Here is a 26887-nt window from a genome sequence, read left to right as displayed (position 1 = left end):
CGAATTCGAGCGGTAACTTTCTCTCGCCTTGTCGGTTGTTGAATCATTATGTCTTCTGGGTGAGTTCCGTCGCAGATGTCCAAAGCTATCGTGTTTTGTTTCGGATATCCCCTCGGAGCAAAGTCTTCTGTCCGAGTCTTTTTGTTTCCTCCGATTCGGAATTATGTTGCCGTGTGTCATGATTCGCCCATTCGTTGCCCATCCTAGAGTGCCTCTTTGATCTGAATCTATCAGACTGATCTTTCCTTGGTTTCCGCGGGGGTTCAACATCCTCTGAACCATTGGGGACGCGCTGCTTCTAGTAGCCTCGTCCTGTCTGCGGTTTGTTGCTTGCTTTGAATAGGTCGTTAAATGCACCCTGGGCCTGCTTCTTCAACTCCTTATATGAAACTACAAATGTTGACTGGTGATCCCTACTCGTAAGGTAAATCTTCTCATCAATACCAGCATCTAGCTTATTCAAACAGCTAATGATGTGCCCTAAATCTACAACCGGGTTGCCTTGGGCGTCGACTTGGTGGAAGACGTAGTCTCGAAACAACTTCAGAGTATACCGTTCGGAGGTTTCTGCCCAATTGGGATCATTGTCGAATTCCGGTCGCTCGTTGATGGAACCCAATTTCGCCATCAATCGTACTAGTCGTCCGTTCTCAAGCTCCCTCCCTAAATGAGTAATGGCTTCGTCTTCTACGTTGAACGCGGCAACTAATACATCGTCGGCATGCTGAGCAAGATCATATACCAAATGCTCTGCTGTCTTGCCAGACAAATTTTGTGGCGGGCTGAGTAGCCAAGTTATTCTTTCCCTCAATTCCGGGGAATATGCCCTACTTAATTGTTCTAAGGGTACTCGTAGGTCGCCGAGATTTCGAGGTGGCGTATTGGTCGCAATGCTTAAAATGAGTCGTCCCAGACCAAGGAAATCCTCTTGTTGCAATTCCTCAACTCGTCGCGGAACCTCAAAGTGAAGTACGTCTAAAATCGAGCATGCACTGAGCCTGACGCGATTCTTGTCCGTCAAGATCACCTTGCTAATATCGATACACCTGGCAGCAAGCTTAGCCTTGTGAATCGCCTTGATAGCACTAGCAAGCTGGACTAAATAGCTCCACAACACCTTCTCCGGCACGGCTGTTGGGCGACCGTAACGGTTATTAGGAAAGTAAAGCTCTGCTAGTGTCTTTGATAGTGGATGATAACTATGCACAAATACAAGGGAGCTATCATTAAAATCCCTTGTGGTGAATGCTTCAATGGTGGTGACTATATTAGGATGTATAATCTTCTTCCACGAGTTCACCGCTTTAATGGCTTCCTCATTTGTGAGACGAAACCCTGTCTGTTATTTAGCTGGAATTCTACCTAAATGAGTTGTAGAACGTACCTTCAATTCGTCTCAAGCAGAATGTGTTGCCATTTTTACGCGAAGTCGCCTTAAATACCCAGCTAGGAAGGCCGAAAGTACTAGTTGTGCTTCGAATCTTCGTATCTAACGGCACAAGAGAGTGATAGTGCTGGAGGTTGGGCAACTGTACTCCGGGCTGGTTTGGAAGAACCTGTCTAGTAGCCTCGGACTTCTTTTGAAGATCTTCCCTCAAAGACTCCGGAAGGAATAAGTCGTATAACTGCCGCTGGTAAGGCTGCAAATTTTCCCTTATAGAAGTGATAGGATAGTAAAGGTGATATTGAAGCTGGTACCAATTAGATGAAAACTTATGATAACAAGGGTATTGAGTTCCTACTGGTTGAGAGGGAGCTGTGTAAGAGTTCTGGGCTGTGAAATAGGATGCTCCGGCTCCAGCTAGGGCATTATGATCTTCGGCGTAAGGGTTGTATTGCGCCGATGGCAGCGCTTGGCTGACACTAGACATGGTAAATGGATCATAACCGAGAGATCCGTTATCTGAACCATTGGTAGCCGTCTGGATCTCGTTAATGATTACAGTTGATGACGATGATCGTTAAAGTACTTACCGTGGTATTCAAATCATAATTTTGAGGAGCAAAGTCAGCAAACTGAGCTGATTTATATAACGAGGCCCCATTGTCTTGTTGTAGGGCGGTTGTTGTAGCTGGCCGCGCTGTGAGCACACAATGCGACATGTGAATATGAGTTGCCTCACCTGTAGCAGCCCCTCGAGGAGTAAAAGGGGTGGCATTGGTTGAAAAATTGGATTTTTTACCCCCGAGTTGAGTAGGAGTAAATGACGGCGAATCGACATTTAGGGATTTCTTTGCGCTGCCACTAGAATGGGTATTAGTAAGGTCACTTTGAGGTGTAGAATGAAATCGGTCAAATCCGGTCGGTGTTCCTGGGCTGGACTCGTTGTTATTGTGTGAGACGGGATCACCCCCATATTCAGAAACGCAAAACATATCGGTCTGGTCCTCTTTAAACGTAGGATCAAGGGGCAGTGAGCTACCCAATTGGACGGTATTGAACGGATAGAGTTTACCAGCCAGGCGGCGTCCAAGTTTTTGTAGAAAAGATTCCGGAGAAATCGAGTCTGTTAGGGGCCATGAATCCAGTACAGGAGACATAGACGAGGCTAGAGATTCATGTACCGATTGAGAATTGTGACTCTCATCATCTATGTCTTCGCTTTGCTTGTTGTCATCTTGCTTCACTTGCTCTTCTCCGTTATCGGGTGAGGGGTCATTTTCACCCGTATGATCCGGCATTGTTGGGATGATCCAACGCGATAGGGACTTTCGTATAATCTTAAGGACGATTGCACGGAACCAGAAGAACATACACCTGGCCACTCCAGCTGTTCCGAATCGTGAACGACTATTTTTATTGACTTATGTCGCCACGTGCTCCGGTCGAATTTCACAGATTCTATATAGGCTACTTGGGTCTCTCGTGGGTATCTTCGGATGGAATCGCAATACGAGTAGGTTTTCGCGGGACGGAACGCCGAGGAACTAAAACCAGAAAATGAAAGAACTTACCCATCAATTGAATTAGTAGAGATCTTATCGTGATTGAAGGCACATCCTTGATCTTCGTAGCGGCAGTGACCATATATCAGGACGTTTCGACAGAGGGTATCTTTAGAATCTAAGCAGGCGCAAGTCGAAATGTTAGAGAACTGACATTCGCGTCATGTCAATACCGGTATCTGTAGGTAGGTACTGCTTACCACGCGTCTTAGGTCGGGGGGAGGCCATCTGCCTCCCTCTGTCGGCGGTGCCGAAGCGCGTATTCGCCATTTGAATTGGGTGGAATGTATGGATTCTCGTGTTTTCGTCATGGAGCGATCGCGACGTCAGGCCAGGAGGAGAGTATATGCAGCCCCTATCAATACTACTCCTTAGCAGAGCAAATTGTCAGGCCAGATGATCATACTGACAAGAAAAAAAAGAGTGAGGAAGGGAGTGGCAGAATACGAGGACACCTACTGAACTCCTCAAAGCGCTCCCATTTTTTCTGGCCAGAGAGGGCGCGACTCCGCCCGGAAAACAAAAAATACGCGCAATAAATTTTCGGATGGTAAATGTTTTGGATTTAGTGTATCAATTGAACCTCAAGGAGGGGAGGGTGAGGCTGGCGATAAGGACATAAAGAGAGAATGTGGGCGTGTATCAGCACGTCAGTAGAAGAAAGTCCACTGAAGTTGTAGTGGGATGACGGCGACTAATGACTAATCAGAAAATAATATCTGATAGGTTCCGACGTCTAACGCCAAGATTTCCTCTTTCTCAGCCTTGAACTATCAATTGGAATTTGTTTAGCGCGGGACCTATATATATCGATACCTAGGCGTGGGTTTATATATCATACATGGATCGGTCTACGTGGTACTAACCCAATCAGAGCATAAGCATATACTCTAATAGTTTAGAGTTTAAAGATGATAGTCGGTAGCACCGCTGAAGCTAAACTTTAAAAGGTATCAGCTTTCCCAACTTGGCAAACTTAATTCGATTTAACAATCCAAAGTCGGAAACAGATTGAGACATTCTCCGGTCGCCATCTGTCGTCACCTCCGACGCCATCAACTCAATTATTTTATGCACCGAACTAACTGCCTGCTTGCCATCTTTCCAACTTAACCAACTAATGGATCCTACCATCTGAACACGGAATCCTCAACAGCTTTCTTCACTTCTGACACGTTGTTCAGCTTCGTCTCAACTTTCCGTTCAGGAACTCACAGCTGGTGACATACTACACTTGTTTTAATACGGTCTATTTTCTAGAGGGTGCTACGTAACACGGGATCCGATCTTCAAGGCTGAATTTAGAATTACATATAAGGTCCGAGTTTGTATAGGGCACCTAGCTCATACAAGGCGACACCAACGACATCTTCCCGAGCTCTACTCCATATGACGTATGGGGAGCTAATAGCTAGCTACCTACCCACATTCTTCATAAGCTGGTCACGTACACCAACAAGATGGCGGGTAACGGTAATGTCGATATAGGGCATCTCACGCCGGACCAACAAGCTGCTCTGGAACAATATACACAGGTCACGGCGCAAGATGTGAAGGATGCAGTGCCATTATTAGAGCGGTCACAATGGAATGTCCAAATAGCAATAGCTAAGTTCTTTGACGGCGAGGGTCCCGACCCCGTTGCTGAAGCTATAGCCGCTCAAGACCACATCCCGAGACAAGCAGCAAGACACGAGAATCTACAAGAAAGTCTAGCAGCCTCGCGGCCTCTAGGTCGTTCGTTACCACGATCAAGACCAGACCCCGCTCCAAGGATCGTGCCTCAACCTCAAACCACCCATCGCCCGCCACTCCTCCTAGCCATCCTATTCGCCCCCTTCAACTTCGGGTACAGGGCTCTTTCTACGATCTTCCGTACATTTATGTATATATTCGCCTTCCTCCCGGCATCGATACGACCCCGAGCAATAACAACGAGTATGACAAGCGGATGGAAAGGCACGATGGGACGGCGCATGCTGATGCCACGCGACACAGCCGCACGCTTCAAGCGAGAATTTGACGAAGAATACGGACCAAACAACCTACCTTTCTTCGAAGGTGGTTTCGCGCAAGCCCTTGACCTAGCTAAGAAGGAGCTTAAGTTCCTTCTGATCGTGCTTATGTCACCCGAACATGACGACACCGAGTCCTTCACACGAGAAACCCTCCTCTCCCCCGACGTCGTCGCTTTTATTAACGACCCAGCAAATAATATCGTCCTATGGGGCGGCAATGTCCTCGACTCCGAGGCTTTCCAAGTGGCCGCCGAGTACAACTGTACCAAGTACCCCTTCTCATGCCTCGTATGCCTGACTCCTAAGGAGGGAAGTACACGCATGAGCATCGTCAAGCGACTCTCCGGACCCCTCCCAGGTCCTGCATACGTAGCAGAACTACAAACCGCCCTCGCGAAATACGCCCCCGATCTAGCGGGTGCCCGCGCCGAGCGTGCCGCCCAAGAAGTTGCGAGGAACCTACGCACGGAGCAGGATTCGGCGTACGAGCGCTCACTAGCCAAAGACCGTGAACGCGCACGCCAACGCCGTGAGGCAGAGGCAGCCGCTAAGGAAGCGGAGAAGAGAGCTATAGAAGAAGCTGAGGCAGCGGAGCGCAAGGCCCGGTTACGTGAGCAATGGAAGCGCTGGCGCGCAGCGAATATCGCGCCAGAGCCCGAGGCAAGTGCTAAGGACGTTGTGCGTCTCGCGTTGAAGATGCCGGACGACGGACCCGCAGGAAGGGTAGTACGTAGATTTGCCAAGGACAGCACTACGGAAGAGCTATATGCTTTTGTAGAGTGCTATGATTTGCTACAATCAGGGGATTTAGATCTGGAAAAAGTAGAACCAGAAGGCTACGAGCACGAGTATAAATTCCGCATCGCGTCGCCTCTACCGCGAGTAGTCTACGAGCCTGATGAATCGGCGACGCTAGCTGCTACGATCGGAAGGTCGGGAAATCTGATTGTTGAGAATATAGCGCCCGAGGAAGAATCCGACGATGATAGCGATGAGTAGGAATAGGGTTAGAGGACTTAGATAGGAGCTCGCAATAGCACGATCTTGCATCGGAGATTGTTGTAAGAATACAATATGATACGGATCAACCACTGTCTGCGTAATTACGTGTATTTGGTATGCTTTTTTAATCTGATAATGATTATGACCTCCCTTTTGGTATCATGTTTTAAGCCAGCCCAATACCACCCACCTATACTATATCCCACCATTTAAAAGTCTACAGTCGTACAAATGCATAACGCTCCCATCAGGGCCTTGGCACGCCAGGTATATGTTATACAAACTCTAGTCAACCCATCTAAATCAGTATCTTACGTCATGAAGTTTACTCATGATTCATATTCACAATAAAAGGGGGACCTCTACTGCATCCGCACAATAGTGCGTGACCTCGACGTAGGAAGGAACCAGTGGGATCCGGAAACACAGAGCTGTATTAAAGTATGAGCAGGTGAATACAGATAAGAACTATTTTTATTGGGTTTTGTTTACCTGTTCAGCCTTTGGTTGATCCCATTTTCCTAACCCTTCTCCAGGCCCAAGAGAGCCTGGTAAGCTCAGTAAAGATTCACAACGGCGATATGTGGCTCGTCCATAAAATCCTCCCTTCACGATCGCTTAGCCATGGATTACTTCTTCAGTGTAATGAGTGTTGAGCGGTGAAACCGCCCTTGTCACCAAGTCCTAGTAGTCTTATTTGTCCTTCGCGAATCTTTGATGGATTCGGGCAATCTGTTCGTCGACGTTCACATTCTGCATATGGTTTATGTGTGCTTGGTTCCTGCCTTCAGGATTGCCATCAAAGCTGTTTAATGCGGCTCGTTTCCTTCTTGCCATTTCTTCTTCTGAGATGGGCTGTCCAGTGACGCCGTCGAATAAGTCGCCTCGCTGGCTTGCGAATCGTTTTAGATTGTTGGCAACGTCAGCATGCGACAAATTCGTAGTCGCATATCGCGATTCTGCCTTCGCTTTTTGCTCCTTCCATTGTGGGTCCAGTAACTCGATCCTCATGTGCGCTTCTAATTCGTTCATTGGAATCTGCTGATGACAATTAGGGCATAGGGCCATTTGAGTTCCTTGTCGGTTAGCCGCTCGTGCAGCAGCACGGGGTACGTAGTTTTCTTTGATCTTCATCGGAGCGGCACCACCCTTGGCCTCGGCTTGAGCGTGCTGCATACGTAACCGAGCTTCTTCTCTCTCCCGTATTCGTTGGGTCTCTTCGTCTTCTTGGGCGCCGTTGGGGCGTGGCGGAGGTGCCATCTGGTATGCAGCTTGAGGAGGCGTCGAGGTGGATGGATGGGCTGCCTGCGCAGGATGGTGAGGAAGGTTGTAATTGGGTGCTCCGTACCCATTATAGGCATTGTCGTCATCCGTAGGCATGGCTTCCTCAATACGTAGGTTAGCACTGACGGAAATCTTAGCCTTCTGTTCAAGAGAAGCATATTGTAACTCAGAAAGAGATGTTGGTGGAGGAAGGTTCGCTTGGTCATCGGCCTCGGTAAAGACGACGGTCTCGACAACCACAAAATCGTGCCAGTCGATCTGCGCATATGTCAATCGTTCCTTCTCTTCCTCCTCCTCTTTCTTCTGCTTCTCGTCCTCTTGATGCTGTAACCATTCAGCCCTTTGTTTAGCACGGCTTAAAATATGGAACTTGTCCTCGACGTTATGCTGAAGCTCGGCGACTCGCTCTTGCTGGACTTTACCTCCTTCGCCACCGATACCACCAGCTTTTATAAGCATGGAGTATTGATCGATGAGATGCTGGAAGAAATTGTGAAGACTGTGGTTTGGTCTGAGGAAATCAAACTGGTAATTCCCAGCCTCGCGTTGGGATAAAGCGGTCATGAACTGCCTGCCATTCTTTGCAACAAACAGAGCGGTCAGTTTCACAACCTCAAGATCCTGGGCGCTAATGTTGGGCATACGCGCGGAGAATTGGAAGTCCGGAGGCTTAGGGGGGCCTTCAGGTTTCTCCTCAACAACAACAGCAGCCTCGCCTACTCGTCCTGCGGCGACAGCCGTGCCGCGACCTTCTTTGATTTCGCTCAGTCGCCATAGGTAATAAGGATTGTAGGGGTCGGCATTGCTAAGGAAACTAAATTTAGGATTGTGTTTTTCTTTCTCTCGAACGCGATCTTCAAATGTGATACCGTTGCGGGCAACGAAACCGGCAGTCTTCTCGAGGACGGCTTGAGATAGTTTAGCTAGACGCGACGCGATTAAAAGAAGGGTGGCAATGGACTCACTTCGGAATTCTTTTGGTGGCAGAACAATGCCTTGAGGGGGCTTAATGTCATCCAAAACAGCAGCTGCATCACCATTAGTATTGGCGGCCATTTTGTTGGCGATGTTAGAGCCTCCCTCTTGATATGTGGATGTGGACGCAGGTTGAGTGGAGTGGAGGCTGCAACAAGGGAGGAAGTCTGGTATTGGTTGTGATTTTGCGATGATGTCGCAGCGAAAGAGCTCCGACAAAATTATCGTCAAGATCAGTTCCAATTCAGAGATACCGTAATCGGATTAAATAGATAATCCGTGACTTTGACCAATCAAGTAAGTTTAGTCGCAGCTTGACACACTTAAACTGATTTTTAGTACCGTTGTTTACTGTTTGATATGAATATCTTTTGAATAAAAAAGTTCAAGTCTCCGTATAAATGCGACAATATATCAATTTAATCCTGCTTGAAAACTTGACGATTATTAATTTTCTTGTGGAATACCAACAACTTTTCTTATCGCTTTTTTGGAATGGAATATTGGCATCATATCGCATGATATACACGTATGAATGTACATTTAATCAATTCAATTACGGAAGAGCGGGGCAAAGAAAGCTGTACAGCGCAAGCTCAACTCGTGTTAGGTCACTTTCTTAGCGTGACAGCCAGGATCCGAGGCGGTTGTAGCGAATAAATACATTAAATGGGGTCCGACATGTGCAGCTGAAGTCTTTTTACTGGACCTCAACAGCTAGAACCGCTAGAACGTAACCCCCCCTGCGCTAATCCACCAAACCGGATAAGGCCACTGTAGCATCAAAAAGATTACGCGGATAACCCATGCAACTTCCTTAGGCTTAGTTCTGAAGGTTGCGAGGAACATGGGAAAGAAGCTCAAAAAAATAAATTCTGACGCCGTATTCTTTCCCACGAACCCCTTTAAACCCCCTTCAGCCCTTTCACCTATTCCCAATTCCGCCGCATTGCGACTAAAGGGGGGAATAAGCCCAATTCTTCTATCTTTTCCTGATTTTTTTCTTTGATGAATGGGATTTTCCGTTATCCTATTGTCTTCTTGTAATGATCCGTTCTACTTCTTGACTCTCGTTAAATCAGATTGATTTTCATTCTACTGTGTGACACTTGTGTGGCGTAGCGCAAACTCCTCCCTACTTCAAGCGCGACTAGTCGAAAAGAGGCCACGAACACCTCTTTTTTCCTATTTTCCACTTCGTCAATTCCACCCCGCCGGTTTCCATTGCAGTTACACTCTGCTTGGTTCGACACAATATGGCAAGGTCTAGTTCGGCGAAACCGCCTCCTACAAAAAGCGGATATACGCCTCTGAAGTCCAAGGATCAAGTCAAGAAAGTTCACGATGACTATACTTCGGAGGGTGTAGAAGATAATGATATCTTCCTGCTTCCCGTATCCGACTATCAAGTCATGCTAGTCTTGACTATCGTCGGTGCCATTGTTCGATTGTTCCGCATCTACCAGCCCACGAGTGTCGTGTTCGATGAAGTCCAGTAAGCCTCCTCATAAACGAATTCTATCAACGTTAAATATGGCCAATGCTAATGACATGCCTATTATAGTTTCGGTGGCTTCGCGACCAAGTACATTAAGGGCAAATTCTTCATGGACGTTCACCCCCCATTGGCGAAATTACTCATTGCGCTTTTCGGATGGCTCGCTGGATTTAACGGCAACTTCGACTTCAAGGAGATTGGAAAGGATTACCTCGAACCAGGCGTCCCATACGTGGCTATGCGGTTGTACCCAGCTATTTGTGGTATTTTCTTGGTCCCGACTATCTTCTTGACTCTTAAGGCTGTTGGTTGCCGTACGGCTACCGCTGCCCTAGGTGCCGCATTCATCATCTTCGGTGGGTTTACTACTAATTTCGTACATTCAGCCAATTTCACGCTAACCTGTGTAACAGAGAACGGTCTTCTTACGCAAGCCCGCCTCATCCTGCTCGACTCTCCCCTTGTTGCCGCGACCGCATTTACCGCCCTCGCCTTCACGTCGTTCACCAACCAACATGAGCAGGGACCTTCAAAAGCCTTCGATGCCGGGTGGTGGTTCTGGCTTGTCATGACAGGCTTGGGATTGGGAATTACTGTCAGCATAAAATGGGTCGGTCTTTTCACAATTGCCTGGGTTGGATCGTTGACCCTCGTGCAACTGTGGGTGCTCCTTGGTGACACGAAGACTGTCACTATGCGCATCTTTGCGAAGCACTTCCTAGCTCGCGCCTTCTGCTTAATCATCATCCCTGCTACTTTCTACATGTCCATGTTTGCCATTCACTTCCTTTGCTTAACCAACCCCGGCGACGGCGATGGATTCATGAGCTCCGAGTTCCAGGCTACCCTGAACAATAAGGGTATGCAAGATGTGCCCGTTGACGTTGCTTTCGGCAGCCGTGTCACTATCCGACACGTCAACACCCAAGGAGGGTACCTTCATTCGCATCCTTTGATGTACCCGACTGGCAGTCAGCAACAGCAGATCACTCTCTACCCTCACAAGGACGACAACAACATATTCCTAATGGAGAACCAGACGCAACCATTAGATGTCAATGGTGAGGCTATTAACGGAACTCATGCTTGGGATACTGTACAGAACATTACCGAGAACTACATCAAGGATGGTGATGTGATTCGACTATATCATCTAGCTACTCACCGCCGTCTGCACTCTCACGACGTTCGACCCCCTGTTTCCGAAGCCGAATGGCAAAATGAAGTCTCTGCCTATGGATACGAAGGATTCACAGGTGACGCCAACGATCTATTCCGTGTTGAAATTGTTAAGAAGCAATCTCTCGGAAATATCGCTAAGGAACGTCTTCGCACAATCCAGACCAAGTTCAGACTCGTTCACATTATGACTGGTTGCGTCCTCTTCTCTCACAAGGTCAAGCTGCCGGATTGGGCATCTGAGCAACAGGAAGTCACATGCGCAAAGGGCGGCACCCTTCCCAACAGTTTGTGGTACATCGAGTCCAACACGCACCCGCAGTTGGCCCATGATGCCGAGAGAGTCAACTACGTCAACCCTGGATTCTTTGGCAAGTTCTGGGAACTACAGAAGGTCATGTGGAGAACAAACGCTGGTCTGGTCGAGTCTCACGCTTGGGATTCCCGTCCCGAGTCCTGGCCTATTCTTCGTCGTGGTATCAACTTCTGGGGTAAAGACCACCGCCAGATCTACCTAATAGGTAACCCCATCGTATGGTACACTTCGACTCTTGCCGTAGTCATCTACGTGCTCTTCAAGGGTATCGCAGTTCTTCGATGGCAACGCAGCTGCAACGACTACTCCAACGCTACTTTCAAGCGATTCGATTACGAAATCGGAACCTCGGTACTCGGATGGGCTCTACACTACTTCCCATTCTTCCTGATGCAGCGTCAGCTCTTCTTGCACCACTACTTCCCCGCTCTCACTTTTGCCGTTATGGCGTTCTGCCAAATCTTTGACTTTGCTACCGCTCGATTCTCCGTCTTTAACATCAAGAACAATCCCATTATCAATAAGGCTGGTGTGATTGCACTACTAGCTATTTCCGCCGTTGTTTTTGCCCTCTATTCGCCTCTCGCCTACGGAAACGCTTGGACGAAGAACGAATGTAACCGTGTGAAGTTATTTGGCACCTGGGACTGGGATTGCAATACTTTCCTTGATAGCGTGAGTGTTCCCCCCCAAGGCATGCCGTCAAGAGGACGAGGTTGAGACGGAATGATACTCGTATGTTCTTGTCCCTATTCGGACTATTGGATACGGATATAAAGCACTGAAATATCTTTCAAATCATAAAATATACAATAAGCTAACGTGGATTATCTATTTAGTACGATGCCTACTCGGGACTAGGTGCGGTTCCAAGCCAGATCACTCAAACATCCCAAGCCGCTGTAGCCAACGACCAGCCACCAGCCCAACAACCGATAGTCGAAAACAAGCAGGATTCCCCAAAGGCGGGGATCTCGGGGGCTCCCAAGTTCGAGCCCCAGGGTCAGAAGGTGGTCGGACGGGAGGAACGAATCGAGTACCGGGACCAAGACGGCAACCTCCTCAACGAAGAACAGGTGAAGGCGCTCGAAGGAAAGGTCGAATTCAAAACCAAGTACGAAACGAGAACGCGCGTCGTCGATGGGAACGGCAACGAAGTAGAAGTGCCGATAGAGCAGCTAGACGCCGCGGGCGTGGCACCGCCGCACCCGGACGTTGAGGGAGCCAACCAGGAGACTAAGAAGTTGGTCAAGGATGATGAAATTCCCAAGGAGGCATCATCGAGTAAGGACGGTGAGAAGGAGGCCGAGAGATCTATTCCGAAACCGGCCAGTGAAGGCAACGAGGCTACAGTCTAAGCATCTCGGCCCGTCACTCCCACTTCCTAATTTGACGTCACGTCCTACCGTGTTATAAAATCATGACGAAGAAAATCCCCACTGGTGTTTGGTTCCTTCCGAAGTTTAAGCATTTGGCGGGTTGGACGGGCGTGCCTATCAGGCTTATGTATACCACCATACTAATGAAGATCACGGAGGGGATAAAAATGTTGGGGAAATGCGGAATTGTAAACGCAGAAAAATTAAGAGGATACCTACCCACTTACTGGCCAGTTGGTTTTGATTGTCTCATGAGAAGATAAAACTGTCAGTTATACTTGCAGATCGCAACCTATTTCCTTTTAATCAGAAGATTCCACTACCAGTATCTATTTTCAATCGGGTGATTAATCGTATTATTAACGTAGCTTGCCGGAGCGATGTCAAAGTTGTCCGTCGTGATCGTCGAGAGCTGAATAGTTGCTATGTCTCCAACTATGACAGCTGACGCTTGACGGGCCGAAACTCCGGCCGTGCCAAACTGTTGATACACTATTCGGGCGTCTTGTCTCAACTCCTCATTCTGGGCATTCCTATATACGCATTGCATACCGATTACGGACGAATGGCATCAGTAATAGACTTGCATGATATTATATAAACAAATTTGGCAGACCAGCATTCAACTTTAATGCCAATTACTTCACAATTACTTGTACATATCAGACACCAGCGCGATACGTCCAAGTTATATGATAACTCCCATCTAAGTATCCTCGATGTCTTCAGATCTTACCAACGTTTTAATCTCCTGCCACTGCGGTGCCGCGAAGCAGACGGTGACCATAGGCTTTGAGTCACAAAAGACAGCAGGACCACAAGATACAAGCATCGACCACAGTTACGATTACCGTCACAACACCGGCCTACTATGCGCTTCGTATGCACCTATCCAAGTCCCAAATTTACTCAACAACCTCGTCGCTTATCCTGAAGTGTCTCCTGATACCGATTCTGTTACTACTCGACACTACTTCTGCAGTACTTGTGGTTGCCACGTCTTCAGAAGACGACACACCCCTACTGAAAGGGAATCATGGGGCGTAGCCACGGGGGTCATTGCAGGAAGGGTTGGAGCTGACGGACAGCTGATAGAAACCGATGACCGAGATTTGCTAAGGGTCTATGGGTATACGGGCGTTGCCGAAACTAAGGACGGTGGCCTAGCTCCATTCATACACGAAAGCGTAGGAAATGAACTTCCCACACCGGGCCCGGTGAAGGGAGAAGCAAAGGGTGGAGGTGAGGATGTACTCGAAGCGCACTGCCACTGCAAAAACGTCCAATTCAGCATCACCCGCCCTGATGCATCAAGTCATCTTCCGCGCTCCAATTTCCCAGATCTCATAACACCATATGCTACCTCACTGAATCAAGAATACACCAACCCACAAGACGAAAAGTGGTGGCTCCGTCCACGCAGCAAAGATGATTCAACCTTGACCCGGTATCTAGCAGGGACTTGCGCCTGCCGCTCGTGCCGATTGATTTCCGGCTTCGAGATCCAAGTATGGGCGTTTATACCACGGAGTAACATATTCTTCGTCCCTCCTACTACCGCTCCTTCATCCACGCTTAACACCATCCCACTCGACTTCACCACCCTCCCATCAGGTATCCTCAAGTCCTACGAAAGCAGCCCAGGCGTACAACGAGAGTTCTGCCCCCGCTGCGGCGCCACGGTTTCCTGGCATGATCGCTGGCGGCCTGAGCTCATCGATGTGAGCATTGGGCTACTAGATGCCCCCGAGGGAGCGTTGGCGGGGAATTGGTTAGATTGGTGGCATGGCCGGGTTAGTTTCGAAGAGGATGCAGATAATGGACGGGTTGGAGGGGCGGCGCGTTGGGCTACGGGACTCATAGGTAAACTTGCGGAAGGGTTGAGATCGTCGGAGAATAGAGGGAGGGAAGGTTGAAAAGGAGGTCCCTAGGATTAGACGGGACGAGGGATACGTAAATCGTCGTATAGTTTCTGAGGCATAAAATGCCGATAGGGAAATGGTTTAAATGAGGATTAGTATGCTACGAACCTGCAGTGGCACAGGTTTATCGAATTATTTAGTAATTAGTTATGAGTTGTTATCTGTGAATGTCAACTATGGCGTAGCTTCTTCAATCGAGTATGTCTTAAATCTAGATCTTCACCATTTCACGTCAAAACATCTCATTTTGCTTCGAGTATGGCGATGTAGTTGAAGACATTATTTAGGTCCAGTTGATCATCCAGTTTGCACCCAATTTCCCAGTCTCATATGGGGATGAGCTCTAAATCGAAAGAACATCAAGCAGTCCATGCCAGAAATACATGCGCTATAACTCCGCGCAGCCAGTTATACGCGGTGCCGCTTCAATTAGAAAATTATTAATCTACGCAGTGAGTGGGAAAAAAAACCATTGAAGGACAGTGTAGCACGAGTTGAATACTAAACTAAAGAAAAAAGTAAAAAAGCAAAAATTGGGGCTCAACCGGGATTTGAACCCGGGACCACTCACAAGAGGTACCCTCATTTCAAGGATGGGAATTAACCCGAAGCGAGTATCCTACCACTAGACCATTGAGCCCTTCATACCCCGTCGAACGAGATGCTGATGTATGATTATTTCGCAACTTTTTATACATTATAACCTTTTTCTTCAAAAATAAATCCACCACGAATTCGACGCACCTAATGCCGTTATCACAACCTTAGTAATCGATTGTTCTTTAAATGTTTTATTGAGTTTCACATCAACTTTAAGATGCCTCTTTCACTTTCTTGTCGTCGTAGAATCAATACCTGCTAACTTGGCAGTGTTATATCAATCAACCCTTCCGTACGATAACGACATCGTCGAATACCTAGCTAGTCAAGCTCTACCATATTGTACAACTTTCGCACCTATCAATTAACCTAGTAGATAATGTCGCAGGTTTATTTTCATTGTAGCGAAAGTATTTCATTAGAAATCTCTGACTTCTCTTATAATATTGAGGCTACTTTCGTGCAGGCTCATGCCGACGTACCGTAGTACGTTAACCATGCTACGAATCCTCGAGTCATAAGCAAACCAGTAGAAAACATGATCCCGATATAAAAGCCCTTAGCGAAGCCGTGAAAATAGTCTATGGAAACCTTGAAAGCCAAAGGGAAAAAAAAAATGCATCACCACCGGTCGATGCTCCCGACACATGTCGGACCTCCGAGAGGACTTGAAAAAATCATCAAAAAAACATCAAAAAGGAAATTCTTGGTCACAAAGAGGCTCGAACTCTCGACCCCCGCATTATTAGTACGGTGCTCTAACCAACTGAGCTATGCGACCTTCGCTGTTGCTGTTTAGGGTTGTGATGATGATCGTGAGATTAACGGAGTAGAAGTATGCTGATTATCAGAGCGGAGGAAAAAAATTTTCGGTTGACGGGGCCAGTTTGCTCGGATCCACTATGAGTAGCACCGAATAGAGTGCAGAAATTGGGAAAACGCCAAGCTAGGAGGCTCTAGACTTCATAAGAGTTGGTCGATAAATCCACTTCGTGCGCCGGAGGTTTGACTTCTACTACATATCTAGCGTGGTTCCTGTCAGAAACTTACACAGCTCACTAGCTCACTACAAGACACAGGGGAAAGAGTAGGTAAATTTCCACCAGCAACATGGTAAATAAAAGTCCAAAAAGGAACCGAAATCATGATGGTTTATCGACCATACAAACGTAACGGATACCTCACCCATACGGGCAAGAGGGACAATGCATGGGATACTAGAAAGCCCTGTGGAAGCTATCACAAGAATAACTCTAAATAGAGAAGGCAAGGCTCTTCTAGCAAGCTGGGCTTCCGCTAGGTCGCTTCTACCGATGAGTTGACGTAAGTTCATAAAGATAAGGTAAACAATCCAAGCCCTGTATTATGGCCGGGAGCCTGATCATGGTGAGCTCGGTTCCGGTCCTAGCAATAATGTTGCTATCAAGGCGGTGCCTGAGGGCGGCTTGACCTCCGAAGCCACGGATATACGAGACACAATACATTTTGCATAGTTAACTTTGGTGCGCAAGGGGTCATAATATTGTAAGCTGGCTCAACATGGCTCAACATGAGTCGAGTCCATCTAAATTTCGTTGGGCGTACTCACTATCCTTTCTCAGGACCTAAACGACTTCAGCAGAAACCTCCTTAATATCAATGGGCAAGGAAGTGGGTGGGTGGGTCGTCTGAACGTCACGAACAGTGAAGACAGATATGATATAGCCATAGAGCCAAACGAACGTCTAGTTCACGTAGTTAGCCAAGCTGCCCATATGTTGAGGCAAAATGTCAAATGTTCAACCCAACGAAAAGTCCAGATCTGAATTCCACTACCGTATTTCTCGACTATTGTCCCCGGGTTGCCATGGAGCTGTATATCTTGCAATTCTCGCCATGGAACGGTATTCACGTGGCTTCATTGACTCTCACCGCAGATGTCCTGATTCAGGGGGTTAGTAATTCGAACGTAAGTTTTAGTGATTAGTATATAGAAAACTACCTAGGTAATAATCGAGGTTGTAAACACCTTCTATTTCAACCATGACAACTTCTTGCCGGTGGAAAGGCGCGATGAGTGGGATACTCATACATATTCGCGAGAAACTTGGAAGGAACGAAGCGTGAAATCCCGACACGGGGAAGGAGCCGCCTACAGCCCGACGTCACTGCCCTCCGCATCCCGGGTCCGTATACTCACTCGCGACTTCCCCGCTGCTGCGTCCCCGACGTCATCTCAGGAAGGAAGTAAGATCCTCCCGGGACGTCTCGGAAGGAGCTCCTGACCGGAAGGATCCGGCACCAGTCGGAACCCCCGACATCACCCGAGCACCGCCGGGTCAAGTCGGCATCGTCAGGGAAGGTGTAGCCAGACTCATGTAATCACATATTCACAAGCTCCCCCCCAAGTTCTCTCCTCACAAGCACCATGACGAAATGAAGCAACGACACAAATCTCGTATTCACGCCTCAATCTACGATGCATCCCGGGCCCTACCCGGAAAATCTCCATATCCCGCGGGTACAACACTGGAAAATCCCGGATTCTCCTCTTCCGGGCCTTCACCGTGGGCCTCTTTTCCCGGCCTCTCACGAAACCCCCCAGCACGTGAGGCGAATAATCCCGACTTGTCACCAGAGCGTAGCACCTGTGCGTCATAATCATCTGCTGCCCCCAAAATATTTGCCCGCGCACCTTCCTTACCTCCCACCTAACACCATCTACCGACCCCGTCCAAGCCCAACCTTGGATCAACGCAAACACCTCGCCGTCGACGAAAGCGAGTCCGAGGCAAACCACTGGCAATCGTGAGTCCAGCGAAGAGCATCCAGACACACGGGAGATAAACCACGTAGGTAGGTATCGATGCACCGTGGCACCGAGTAACGCCGGACGGTGTCCCACGGTCTCGACCCCCGAATAACGCACCCCCGTGTTAGGCAGGATTGATAGGGCGGGTAGCGAGGCGAAAGCCAGAGGACCGGTCCAGCGTCACGGATCAATAGCCAAGATAGAACAAGCTTTTTCGTGTGCAACGGTAAAAGGTTACGCGGCATATAGGGGGATGGAGGGGGGGTAGAGTACGATACCACTTACGTAGGGAGTGTGCGTGATATTTACCGGTATATATCTATATCTGGTCGGGCATATAGAAAGGTACCTGTAGGCGCCATGCAATGCAATGTATGCAGATGGGTAGGTACGTACATCCTTCTGATACCTGTAGCCGGTGGTATGGTAACGCTGCATAGGGTGACATAGCATCGTATGGGCCATCGGGGAAGGGGCTAGGCGTGTGGTAAAATACTTACCCATTAGTCGAGAAGAAAAAAGAACAGCCCCCCAAAACTAATAAACCCCCGATGCGTTCGGCTCGAAACAGAAAAAGTCGATATATCATGTCACACACCGACATTGACATAAACGTACTCAACACAGCATCGATACCGTATCGCATGACACCCATTCGGCCAATCCTTCCTTTCGTCCTTCCTGAAGAAAGAAATGATTTTAAGGGATTTGATGATAATAGCTCAGTCCAATCATTTCAGACTATTATAACTCAGGCGGTAAGAGCCGAGGACAGGCAAGGGCTATGATAATGACCGAGTGTGGTAAGAGTTGTATAGGTCGGGTAATGTGGTGGTGTAATAGGGGTTCCGGTAACAAAAGTCGAGAAAGTATCGAAGACTTCGGTAGGACATTCCCCAATTCAGCTAGAAGATCCCGTACATACGACCTAGGAAATGTGGCACACTCACCGCTTTCCACTAAATCATTTGCTCTTACTCACGCCGGTTCTTTCGCCACGCTTATCGAAGGGCCGAAGATCTCACGCATCTAACGGCATCTGTGGTGAAATCCCGCAGCAAAAGAAGCCGGGAAGCAAGCAGATCTATTCCCCGTATCGGCTTATTGATTTCTTTCCGGCAAGCCTTCTATCTCATGATCTAGCCTTCTTTGCAGCTTAGGTAGGGCCATAACCGTGGTATGCATGTCATGTAATTACGTAGGTAGTTCTACGTACTGTGCTGGTCACTACTGCTTCGAGATGCGGCTCCCTTGGCAGAGAGATGCCAAGGGAGACGATATCTCGCCAGAGGCTCGTCGTGCAGGCTGGGCATTTAAGATTTCTGGGGATCCGGGGGAAGATGGGGAATCTGATAAAGCCAAGAGGTTCTTGTTTGGCGTTCTTTCCCATTGTCGTAACGTCGCCTTGGCACAGGCGACGTCTTGCCACGGGTCAGGGCCGAACTACACTGTAGCGTACTGTGACGACACGATATACATGTCCTAGGGCGACTTCCGTCGCATAGTACGCTACGTATGTAGGGGGACCCTATGTACCTCGTTAAAACGTGTGCGTGTGACGGCAGACAAGTCTGCCTGGTTTATCCTGTCCGACGAAAGGTGATCGATACCCATCCCTGCGTAGGGTCCGTCAGCTGCTATGCATCCTTCTGCCACTAAGCTAACAGTACCACAGTACCGTTGTGGTAGAACCGAAGCCTAGTAGCGAAAAAAGGACGTACTAGTCCAATTTCTGAAAAGCCGGAGCAAGACGCCGGCATGGATCCCTATGACCAACTTCAGCCCCCCACGCAAGTGGAAGCGATGCAATCAATTGAAATTTCATCCATGTTAAAAACTGTACGAATGATCACTGCCGAAGGAAAGCTGCGGCCCTGGTTCAGGAGGTCTGGATATTTCCTTCTTTTCTCGCGATGATACTCTGATGGCAGATTCATCTGATTAATGGGCGGATGAGACGAGCTGCAATGCCATGTAGGTAGGTTGGCAGCTACCTAGGTAACATGCTAGCATAAGAAAGGAAAAAAGTAAGCCGTTCATCCTGATCGCGACGGATCGCCGATTTTTGCTTATTTGAAACGCGGGCTGGTAGGTAAGCAGGCAGGCAAGTTGGTAGGTACTTGCAAATTCTAAGACCGTAAAAATCCCCCATTCATCAGATCCTCGAACTTGCAGCTGTAGGTGAAATCCCATCATCACGGCGGGCACGAATCAGACGAAGCTGGCCCCCGCCGCTACTAATAACAAAGAGAAGAGCGACAGCCATGCGGCAAAAGCGGCAACAAGCGCGGGAAAGGGATAATAGAACAAAACGAAACGAAATAACAATCTAGCTCTAGCCGTATTGGCTAGGTGGTTTCGAAGTAATGTAATTGTTTATCGTAGACGTTACCCGGGGTTTGCTTACATGGTCACCGGCACCGAAGCGGCGAGGGATACGATGAATAGGCCCGTAATTGATGGATTGATGAATTGATGGTGATCAATGTTCTTTGATTCTCATCAAGTTTTGGTAGATGAATTACTTTGTGTATAGTGTCAGATGCCTCTAGAACAGGCTCACCGCAAAATCAACATTACTGTAAAAATTTGGGATAAGCTTGTGCCGGCGGCAGGCAACTGAATCAAGTTGTGGTGAAGAAGTAAAGAAAATGAAAGTGCACCTATGCAGGTAGGAAATGAATATTGAATGTACCTGCCCTCCCAAGGTACAGTACCATTATAATCTGTAGTAACATTGAAAGTTCAAGCTTTTTCGCACCTACTCTACACGTGGTAGTACACGTCTAACTTAGTGCAGCCCCGCCCTGACGACCTACCTGTGGATTACCATATCCGGAAGTAATGGGAAATGGAGCAATATTATTGGTCCATTGAAAGTTCGCCCAGGGTCCAGTTATTTCTTCCATAGTATCTAGGTACATGAGTACTCTACGTAAGTACAGTACTTACTCTTAATAGAAGTAAAAAGGAAGCAAGCAAGGAAGATGCATGCTGCAGCACCTGCATTTGCGAAAAGGCTTGTTTTCCCTTGGCTACAACGCTAAAGAGCTCGGAAGGGTAATTAAGGCAATTGTAAGCCTAAGGATAAAGGATTCATTGGAAGAAAGACCGATGAAGATTGATGAACTATAGTTAGCACTCATTGGAAATCCATACTCCCGGGAATACACACATATATTAACTTACACACGAAATCACCACTAGTGCTAAAAACCGTTGCATGTGCTGTAGTTGCTGATCAATCCAGTTCGTTAATCACCACAAGACGCCGGTGCCGATATGCCGAGCTGGTTTTTTCTTTTTCTTTTTCTTTTGGTTCTCTTTTTGGAAATATGCATGCGTTAGATCTAAAGACAATTTCAAGATCCTCAACCTTTTGGGCACCATGAGATCAACTCTTATCACGAATAATTCTCCGACAACGTGCAATTCGTGTCGAGAAATTTCTACATGCTTGTGCAATTATTTTCTTTTATGTACTTCATGAAATGTGCTTATGTTACTAATTAAAGATTTTGTCTCTGGCGATGAAGCACGACACCGTGTCGTGCTTGATAGTGGCGTAATTGGTGTATCTGACCAACACCAATTACGCCACCTAATGCTCTGTGCCTTGTTGTGCTAGGGACAATACATGGACACATCGAATTCTAGCCAGCATACTATGCCAATATGGGCATGTTTAACCATTAGGTTAGAGTACATTTAGATTTACAGTCACAATTATACTATAGCACCAAGGTATTATTTGTTAACATCTTCGCATTCTGAATTGTCTAACTGCAGAAAAAAAAAAGACCGCAGTTGACTAATCTCTATGGACACAAGCGATTAATCCCCATGTCTACTTCTTCAAAAGTAGCAGGCATATGCTGAGGTTATCGTCTTTCACCAGGTGAATATTTGCTTTGAAAAACACACGAGGCTACAACTAGCCTCGTGCAATTACCACCCAATCTTCTTTTTGGGGCTCACCAGTTGTGATATCGCCTTCCTGTATGCTCATGCTAGTAGCCGTGAATACAATTGTCTAGCAACCCCCCAATGACGCGTGCTGAGAACACAACTTAACCGAAGAAACGAAAATTGTATGTACGGGTGTTGGCACCAATACTTTATATGATCCACGACCATGGCTGGAAATGCAAATCGCCATGAGAAACCCCATGCCACCTTCCCTAATACCTGGGATATCACCATAAAACGCCGGTGGATCGAATCATAACCTGAACCTCATGCGTAACAAAGGAAAATTATTGTGAAACCTCTATGCTGGGGGTATTAAATACGTGTTTGGCCTTCCTCTTAGTAGCCAGGTTTACCGGGCATTGGCGGTAGCCCGTGTCCAGTGCTTAAAGGTGGCAGATGGTTGTGACAGAAGATCTTTCCGGTACTGGACTTCATGCAATCCTTCTTGGAAGCATCGATGAACTTAACGGGGTCCTCGTAGCTCTCCAACTGGCAGCATTCCACGCTCTTCATCCACCTATTCGTAATTACATCGTGCATCGTGATGCGCTTTGCCGGATTGGGGTTGAGCATATTGAGTAGAAGGCGGCGAAGAGCCACGGGTTTGACGAACATTTCAAAAGCGGGGACTTTGGGGTAGGCATCCTTGGTTTCTTCAGGCTTGGCTTCCTTCTTTGCTTCTACCTTTTCCCAGGCGGCAACGAGAGTATTGTAAGTCGTTTGTGTTGGGGTCGTCAACCCATCTTGTGCCTTCTCCCAAAGACTGGCGTTGAAAATGAGATAGACCATAACGACTGCCGAACTCCATACGTCCAAGGCCCGAGGATCGTACTCCGATTTCTTGCTAAGAACTTCTGGCGCAATATACGGCAGACTACCGCAGATGCCGGGTTTGCAGAGGCGAACGTCACCCATGCCAATACCGCACTGACCACCAGCCTCCCGTAGGCCGGGATGTATCCCCGAGAAAACTTCAGACACACCGAAATCCGTGATCTTCAACTTGCTGTCCTTGGTGATCAGAAGATTCTCTAGTTTGATATCGCGATGAGCGATACCATTTGTGTGCAGGTAGTTGATTCCTTGGCAGAGTTGTTTGAACAAGCAAAGGCGGTCCCCATCGCGAGATTCATCTCTGAGGTACTTTTTCGACACCAAAGTGAATAGATCGCCTTCTGAACAATATTCCATCACATGATTCCAACGCCCGTGGTTAGTACATAGACGAATGGTTTCGACGATATTCGGGTGATGCAGGCTCTTCGCAATGCTATACTCGGATTTTATCTTCTTTTCGTAGTCGTCCATAGTTTCGGACGAACTCTTAGAGCGGAACTCCTTTACAGCGTAAAGCTCACTGGGGCTACCCTTGCGCACCATCAATGTAACCTTGGAGGTCGCACCTTTACCCAAATGCTTTCCGTGTCGACCAAGGAATTTGTGTTGGTATTCAAACTCCTTCATAAGTTCCGCAACATCAACGGTGAAATCATCGGGGAGACTAAGACTTAATCGTCTGGCTTTCATACCCGTACCGGCATCTGGTGGAATGGCCCATGGTTGTCTTGTCAATTCGTCCTCCTCTTCCGGCTTCTTCTTTTTCCTTTCAAGGCTCCTCGTTCGGCGCATTGAATTCCTATTAGATGCGAAACTCACCATTTTGTCGCGGATTGAGAAGCCAGTGTTTGCTCTATTTTTCTTGGCGTGGTTCTCCAAAAAGTCGCGGGAAGTAGGTATCGATATCCGATTTGACTTCTCCTTGCTTGCATTTGGGGGTAATTCTGCGGGAGAACCAGGTGAAGGTGGGGTGTTGGATCTTGTAGTTGTTGAAGACCTGTGAAACGAAAAGCGACGGCGACTGGAATTTGGTGTCACCCTATTGGTAGAATTGAGAGTGGTTTCAGATACACCCGCAACGTAATTGGGGTCCTTAAACTCCCCGGTTGCACTGTTATCCCCCACATGGTAACTATTCCTCTTAAACATGGTCATTGTCTTAGAAAGTGTAGATAGGCCCGACGATGCACGTCGCGCAATGGATCGTGCAGGTGTTGAGGGACGACGAGATGATTCAGGTCGATTATCAGATTGTGTTGTAGGACGTGTACTTAATGACTCATGCGGCGCCTGAGGTGTTATAGAGGTAGGCGATGGTGGTGACAATGCATGTGACGTCGGTGGTGGGAGTTGTTGTGAGGGTAGTGGGAGGTGAGTGGGTGAGAGTAAAAGCGATGGATTCACGATGCTTTTATTAGTGGTAGTAATGGTCAAGGACGTATCAGTTTGTTCTGGAACACCTGATATAGAAGAGGCGTCAAGACCATTAGTAATTGAATCACGACTTTGGTATGTATCGTTTTGTTCGCAATAGCGAAAATCCCGTGATTGTCTCCCGCTAACTGGAGTTATGGGTTCGTTAGAAAACGATTCGCTTCCGGTTTCCTCGTCGCCTTCTTCAGGAATTGGACTAGTGAGGTCCAGCGGGTAACGCCGAAGTGATTCAATTGGGGTTTGGTTGTGACTGTAATAAGCGGTGGTCGAAGTAGTAGTATTGAGAGAAATGGTAGAGGGCGAAGGAGAAATGTCTGTAGGTGAATTATTGGTTAAATTTATTTTTCTTCTTTTACTAAAAAATAAAAATGAGAATAAGAATGGGAAGTGGAATTTACCAAAGGGTGTTGTTGACGCAGATGACGAAATTCGAGTAACACTCGCATTCACCTCAGCATTACCATTCGCATTTGCATTTACGTTAGCATCAGCTGGTACTTCTGCCGTCGTTACTGAAGAAACTGGGGCGTCCGGGTGGGAATTGGAAGGGTGCAGCAGTTGAGTTGAAGTGGGTGGATGCGAGGAGGGTTGTTGCGGCGTGGGTCGTTTTGCAGGTGCAGAAGCTGTGACTTTGGTGACTTTGGTGGGTTGAGAGGCCTGTAATTGTAGAGCCTGCAAGGGCGACGTAGAGGCGCTGGAAGGCAATGGCGATGACATCGCTGAAGGCAGGGTTCTAACCTGGGTTTGTGGGGCTGCCATTGTTCTAAATTGATTGGACTGGTGCCGGGTACTTATGATCATTTGCGATCGCTTTGATTGGTACCAAGTACCCAGGTACAATACAAAAGTATAAAGTGTAGAGTTACCAACAAAAGCACGGGCCTAGCTGACTGGCTTGGATTAGCACGTTAACTTAAAATTCGGAACTGTGGGCACTGGGTACTGGGTGATGGGTGATGGGACACTGGCAGGGCGCTAGAGCACTAAACACGCTAGGCTCTAGGCGGGTTTGATTCTTGATTACCACCCAGACAAGCCCGGACACCACTTTAGGGGAATGGATCTTAGGGGGGTATTTGGGGGGGTGCGAGGGGCGTGAGTGGGAGGAGGGTAGTAATACCTTAGCGTCAATGGCAAATTAATAAACTTGTAAGTTGCAGGCGAAATTGGTTGGGACCTTGTAACCTATGGCGGGACTTCGGCGATGAATTGAGCGCTTTATTTTCCGCTTTGCCTCAATTTTCGATCTTATTTTTTCTTAGAAGGGGAAAGGTCGTTGAATTTTTTTGGATTGCTATCCAAAAACGTAGGTAATTCCCGTGAGACACACTGGCCCATCTCCCAATTTAATTGGGGGACAGGATAGAATAGATCAAGTCAAAAAATTGAATCTAATTCTACTACTTAGTAGCGGGTCGAATGCACCAGTACGTGAGCGCTCACTACCTACTATGGCACTGACAAGGACAAGAAGATCTTTGACAAGCACCCTCGGTAGTCGGTAGTCGGAGTCGCTCGGTCGATTCGCGATTCCGATCTCCTTCCGCTTTTTTCTTTGTTGTTGTTACGAGATCGGAGCTGTCCAGCGAACTAGTTGGTAGACCCGGTCTAGTATGGATATGGCCAAATTTCGATGGGGCCGCGGGAATAGCGACACCGGTCCTTCTTTTTCGCTTTCGGGTTTCTCTGCGTAGCCAAGCAAGCTAGTCGACGAGGCAGGTTTGGCGTTTTTTATGTCTGTGGCGACAATCCAAAGAGAAACGAACGACGAGCAACCAACCAACCGAATAGTTGGTTTGTCTTGGCTGTTTTCTTCTTCGAACGTTCCGTGCAGGAGTTGGTCAACGGCCGGTTGGATGGCTGTTTAAATATATGTAGTAGTAGTATGCTGATGCAATGTGGTGGTTGCACACGGCATACAGCAACAGCGGCAGCAGACAAAAACCGCAGATATGGGTGTTATATAGAAATTGTCTGGTCCCTGGATCTACGTTGCCTGAATGCCAAGGCAAGAAGAGCGGGAGAAGAGAAGGAGAGATTCGTCGGGAGGGGATGGAAGCCGATTATAATAATAAGAATTAAGAGCCCAAGAAAATAACAAGGTTGCAGGCATTCATCTGTAAGTAAGTCTGTAAGTCGAGAAAAGTTGTGGGTGCCTTAGTTGATCTTTGGCCTAAGTCGTAATGTGCATGCGGATAACCCACAACTATGGCACCCTAGCTCGTACTTTAGTAAAGTACGAAGGTTGTAGGTATGGTAGGTATAGTACAACGACTACAAGAATCCGAGGAAAGCTATGCACGACGCTAGCTGCAGAAAGGACCCTGTGGAAAGGGGGGTGGCCGGCTTGATGAAGCGGCCTGCAGGAAATGTTGATGTGTCCCGGTTCAGGATCAAACGTCTACTACGTTTGAGGTTGGGGTTACGATGGTAGTATAAAAGGTGGATGGGAGTATGCTAGGTGGTAGTAGTAGAGTGGGCGTACAGCGTATAGCGTGGGGAGGAGGAATATGTCGACTTATTAAATTAATTAGAAGCAGCAGAAAAAGACTCAAGTTAATTCCTAAGGGGTAATGTGTATATTGACTGAAGTGTGCTGGAGAAAGAGCGAGATCTGAGATCATTCGCACTACTTCGATTCGATCCCGGACTTCAAAACACTTGGCATACATCCATATTCTATTTACACACTCTCAACTGTAGCATCAAATACACATACGTATGTACATACCAC

At 47.6% G+C, this 26887-nt stretch overlaps 7 protein-coding genes and 2 non-coding genes across 9 annotated transcripts; 3 read left to right on the top strand and 6 right to left on the bottom strand.

The window, feature by feature from the left end:
* Positions 1-298: 298 nt before the first annotated feature.
* Positions 299-2682, bottom strand: F4822DRAFT_425389 (uncharacterized protein; the record flags this gene model as incomplete). The annotated part of the gene is made up of 5 exons (XM_051460324.1): positions 299-1335; positions 1385-1691; positions 1743-1922; positions 1975-2072; positions 2124-2682. The coding sequence occupies 5 exons, from the start codon at positions 2680-2682 to the stop codon at positions 299-301; spliced, it is 2181 nt and encodes a 726-aa protein (XP_051317952.1).
* A 1563-nt stretch (positions 2683-4245) lies between these two features.
* Positions 4246-6311, top strand: F4822DRAFT_118071 (uncharacterized protein). The gene has a single exon (XM_051452564.1). The coding sequence runs from the start codon at positions 4407-4409 to the stop codon at positions 5961-5963; it is 1557 nt and encodes a 518-aa protein (XP_051317951.1). The 5' UTR covers positions 4246-4406; the 3' UTR covers positions 5964-6311.
* Positions 6312-6378: 67 nt separating this feature from the next.
* F4822DRAFT_389849 (Pre-mRNA splicing factor PRP21 like protein-domain-containing protein) lies at positions 6379-8422 on the bottom strand. The gene is made up of 2 exons (XM_051457015.1): positions 8216-8422; positions 6379-8158 (listed from the first exon to the last, which is right to left on the bottom strand). The coding sequence occupies exons 1-2, from the start codon at positions 8304-8306 to the stop codon at positions 6660-6662; spliced, it is 1590 nt and encodes a 529-aa protein (XP_051317950.1). The 5' UTR covers positions 8307-8422; the 3' UTR covers positions 6379-6659.
* Positions 8423-9083: 661 nt separating this feature from the next.
* F4822DRAFT_389847 (glycosyltransferase family 39 protein) lies at positions 9084-12953 on the top strand. Its single transcript, XM_051457014.1, has 4 exons — positions 9084-9720; positions 9790-10079; positions 10137-11893; positions 12058-12953. The coding sequence occupies exons 1-4, from the start codon at positions 9482-9484 to the stop codon at positions 12574-12576; spliced, it is 2805 nt and encodes a 934-aa protein (XP_051317949.1). The 5' UTR covers positions 9084-9481; the 3' UTR covers positions 12577-12953.
* On the top strand, positions 12954-14532 carry F4822DRAFT_389845 (uncharacterized protein). The gene has a single exon (XM_051457013.1). It carries the CDS (start codon positions 13317-13319, stop codon positions 14511-14513), a length of 1197 nt encoding a protein of 398 aa, XP_051317948.1. The 5' UTR covers positions 12954-13316; the 3' UTR covers positions 14514-14532.
* A 523-nt stretch (positions 14533-15055) lies between these two features.
* On the bottom strand, positions 15056-15159 carry F4822DRAFT_t24. Its single transcript has one exon. It is a non-coding gene; the product is annotated as a tRNA-Pro (tRNA).
* A 667-nt stretch (positions 15160-15826) lies between these two features.
* On the bottom strand, positions 15827-15900 carry F4822DRAFT_t23. The gene has a single exon. It is a non-coding gene; the product is annotated as a tRNA-Ile (tRNA).
* Positions 15901-17264: 1364 nt separating this feature from the next.
* F4822DRAFT_117971 (uncharacterized protein) lies at positions 17265-18308 on the bottom strand. Its single transcript, XM_051452563.1, has 2 exons — positions 17948-18308; positions 17265-17897 (listed from the first exon to the last, which is right to left on the bottom strand). Exons 1-2 carry the CDS (start codon positions 18153-18155, stop codon positions 17473-17475), a joined length of 633 nt encoding a protein of 210 aa, XP_051317947.1. The 5' UTR covers positions 18156-18308; the 3' UTR covers positions 17265-17472.
* Positions 18309-21660: 3352 nt separating this feature from the next.
* Positions 21661-25037, bottom strand: F4822DRAFT_389835 (kinase-like protein). The gene has a single exon (XM_051457012.1). The coding sequence runs from the start codon at positions 24952-24954 to the stop codon at positions 22219-22221; it is 2736 nt and encodes a 911-aa protein (XP_051317946.1). The 5' UTR covers positions 24955-25037; the 3' UTR covers positions 21661-22218.
* Between the last annotated feature and the right edge of the window lie 1850 nt (positions 25038-26887).

This window comes from Hypoxylon trugodes, assembly GCF_022578975.1.
Source record: "Hypoxylon trugodes strain CBS 135444 unplaced genomic scaffold F4822scaffold_2, whole genome shotgun sequence".
Classification (NCBI taxonomy): domain Eukaryota; kingdom Fungi; phylum Ascomycota; class Sordariomycetes; order Xylariales; family Hypoxylaceae; genus Hypoxylon; species Hypoxylon trugodes.
Note: the sequence above shows the minus strand (reverse complement) of the source record. Positions and strands in the feature narration are given on the sequence as shown.

What these genes read in the sequence shown, in the direction of transcription:
- F4822DRAFT_118071 (XM_051452564.1), top strand. Translation starts at nt 4,407, where the DNA reads ATGGCGGGTAACGGTAATGTCGATATAGGGCATCTCACGCCGGACCAA.
- F4822DRAFT_389849 (XM_051457015.1), bottom strand. Translation starts at nt 8,306, where the DNA reads ATGGCCGCCAATACTAATGGTGATGCAGCTGCTGTTTTGGATGACATT. An exon ending in GCCACCAAAAGAATTCCGAA is followed by an intron (nt 8,159 to 8,215) that starts GTGAGTCCATTG and finishes AACTATCTCAAG; the next exon opens with CCGTCCTCGAGAAGACTGCC.
- F4822DRAFT_389847 (XM_051457014.1), top strand. Translation starts at nt 9,482, where the DNA reads ATGGCAAGGTCTAGTTCGGCGAAACCGCCTCCTACAAAAAGCGGATAT. An exon ending in TGCCGCATTCATCATCTTCG is followed by an intron (nt 10,080 to 10,136) that starts GTGGGTTTACTA and finishes CCTGTGTAACAG; the next exon opens with AGAACGGTCTTCTTACGCAA. An exon ending in GCAATACTTTCCTTGATAGC is followed by an intron (nt 11,894 to 12,057) that starts GTGAGTGTTCCC and finishes TTATCTATTTAG; the next exon opens with TACGATGCCTACTCGGGACT.
- F4822DRAFT_389845 (XM_051457013.1), top strand. Translation starts at nt 13,317, where the DNA reads ATGTCTTCAGATCTTACCAACGTTTTAATCTCCTGCCACTGCGGTGCC.
- F4822DRAFT_117971 (XM_051452563.1), bottom strand. Translation starts at nt 18,155, where the DNA reads ATGCCGCGTAACCTTTTACCGTTGCACACGAAAAAGCTTGTTCTATCT. An exon ending in CATCGATACCTACCTACGTG is followed by an intron (nt 17,898 to 17,947) that starts GTTTATCTCCCG and finishes CACGATTGCCAG; the next exon opens with TGGTTTGCCTCGGACTCGCT.
- F4822DRAFT_389835 (XM_051457012.1), bottom strand. Translation starts at nt 24,954, where the DNA reads ATGATCATAAGTACCCGGCACCAGTCCAATCAATTTAGAACAATGGCA.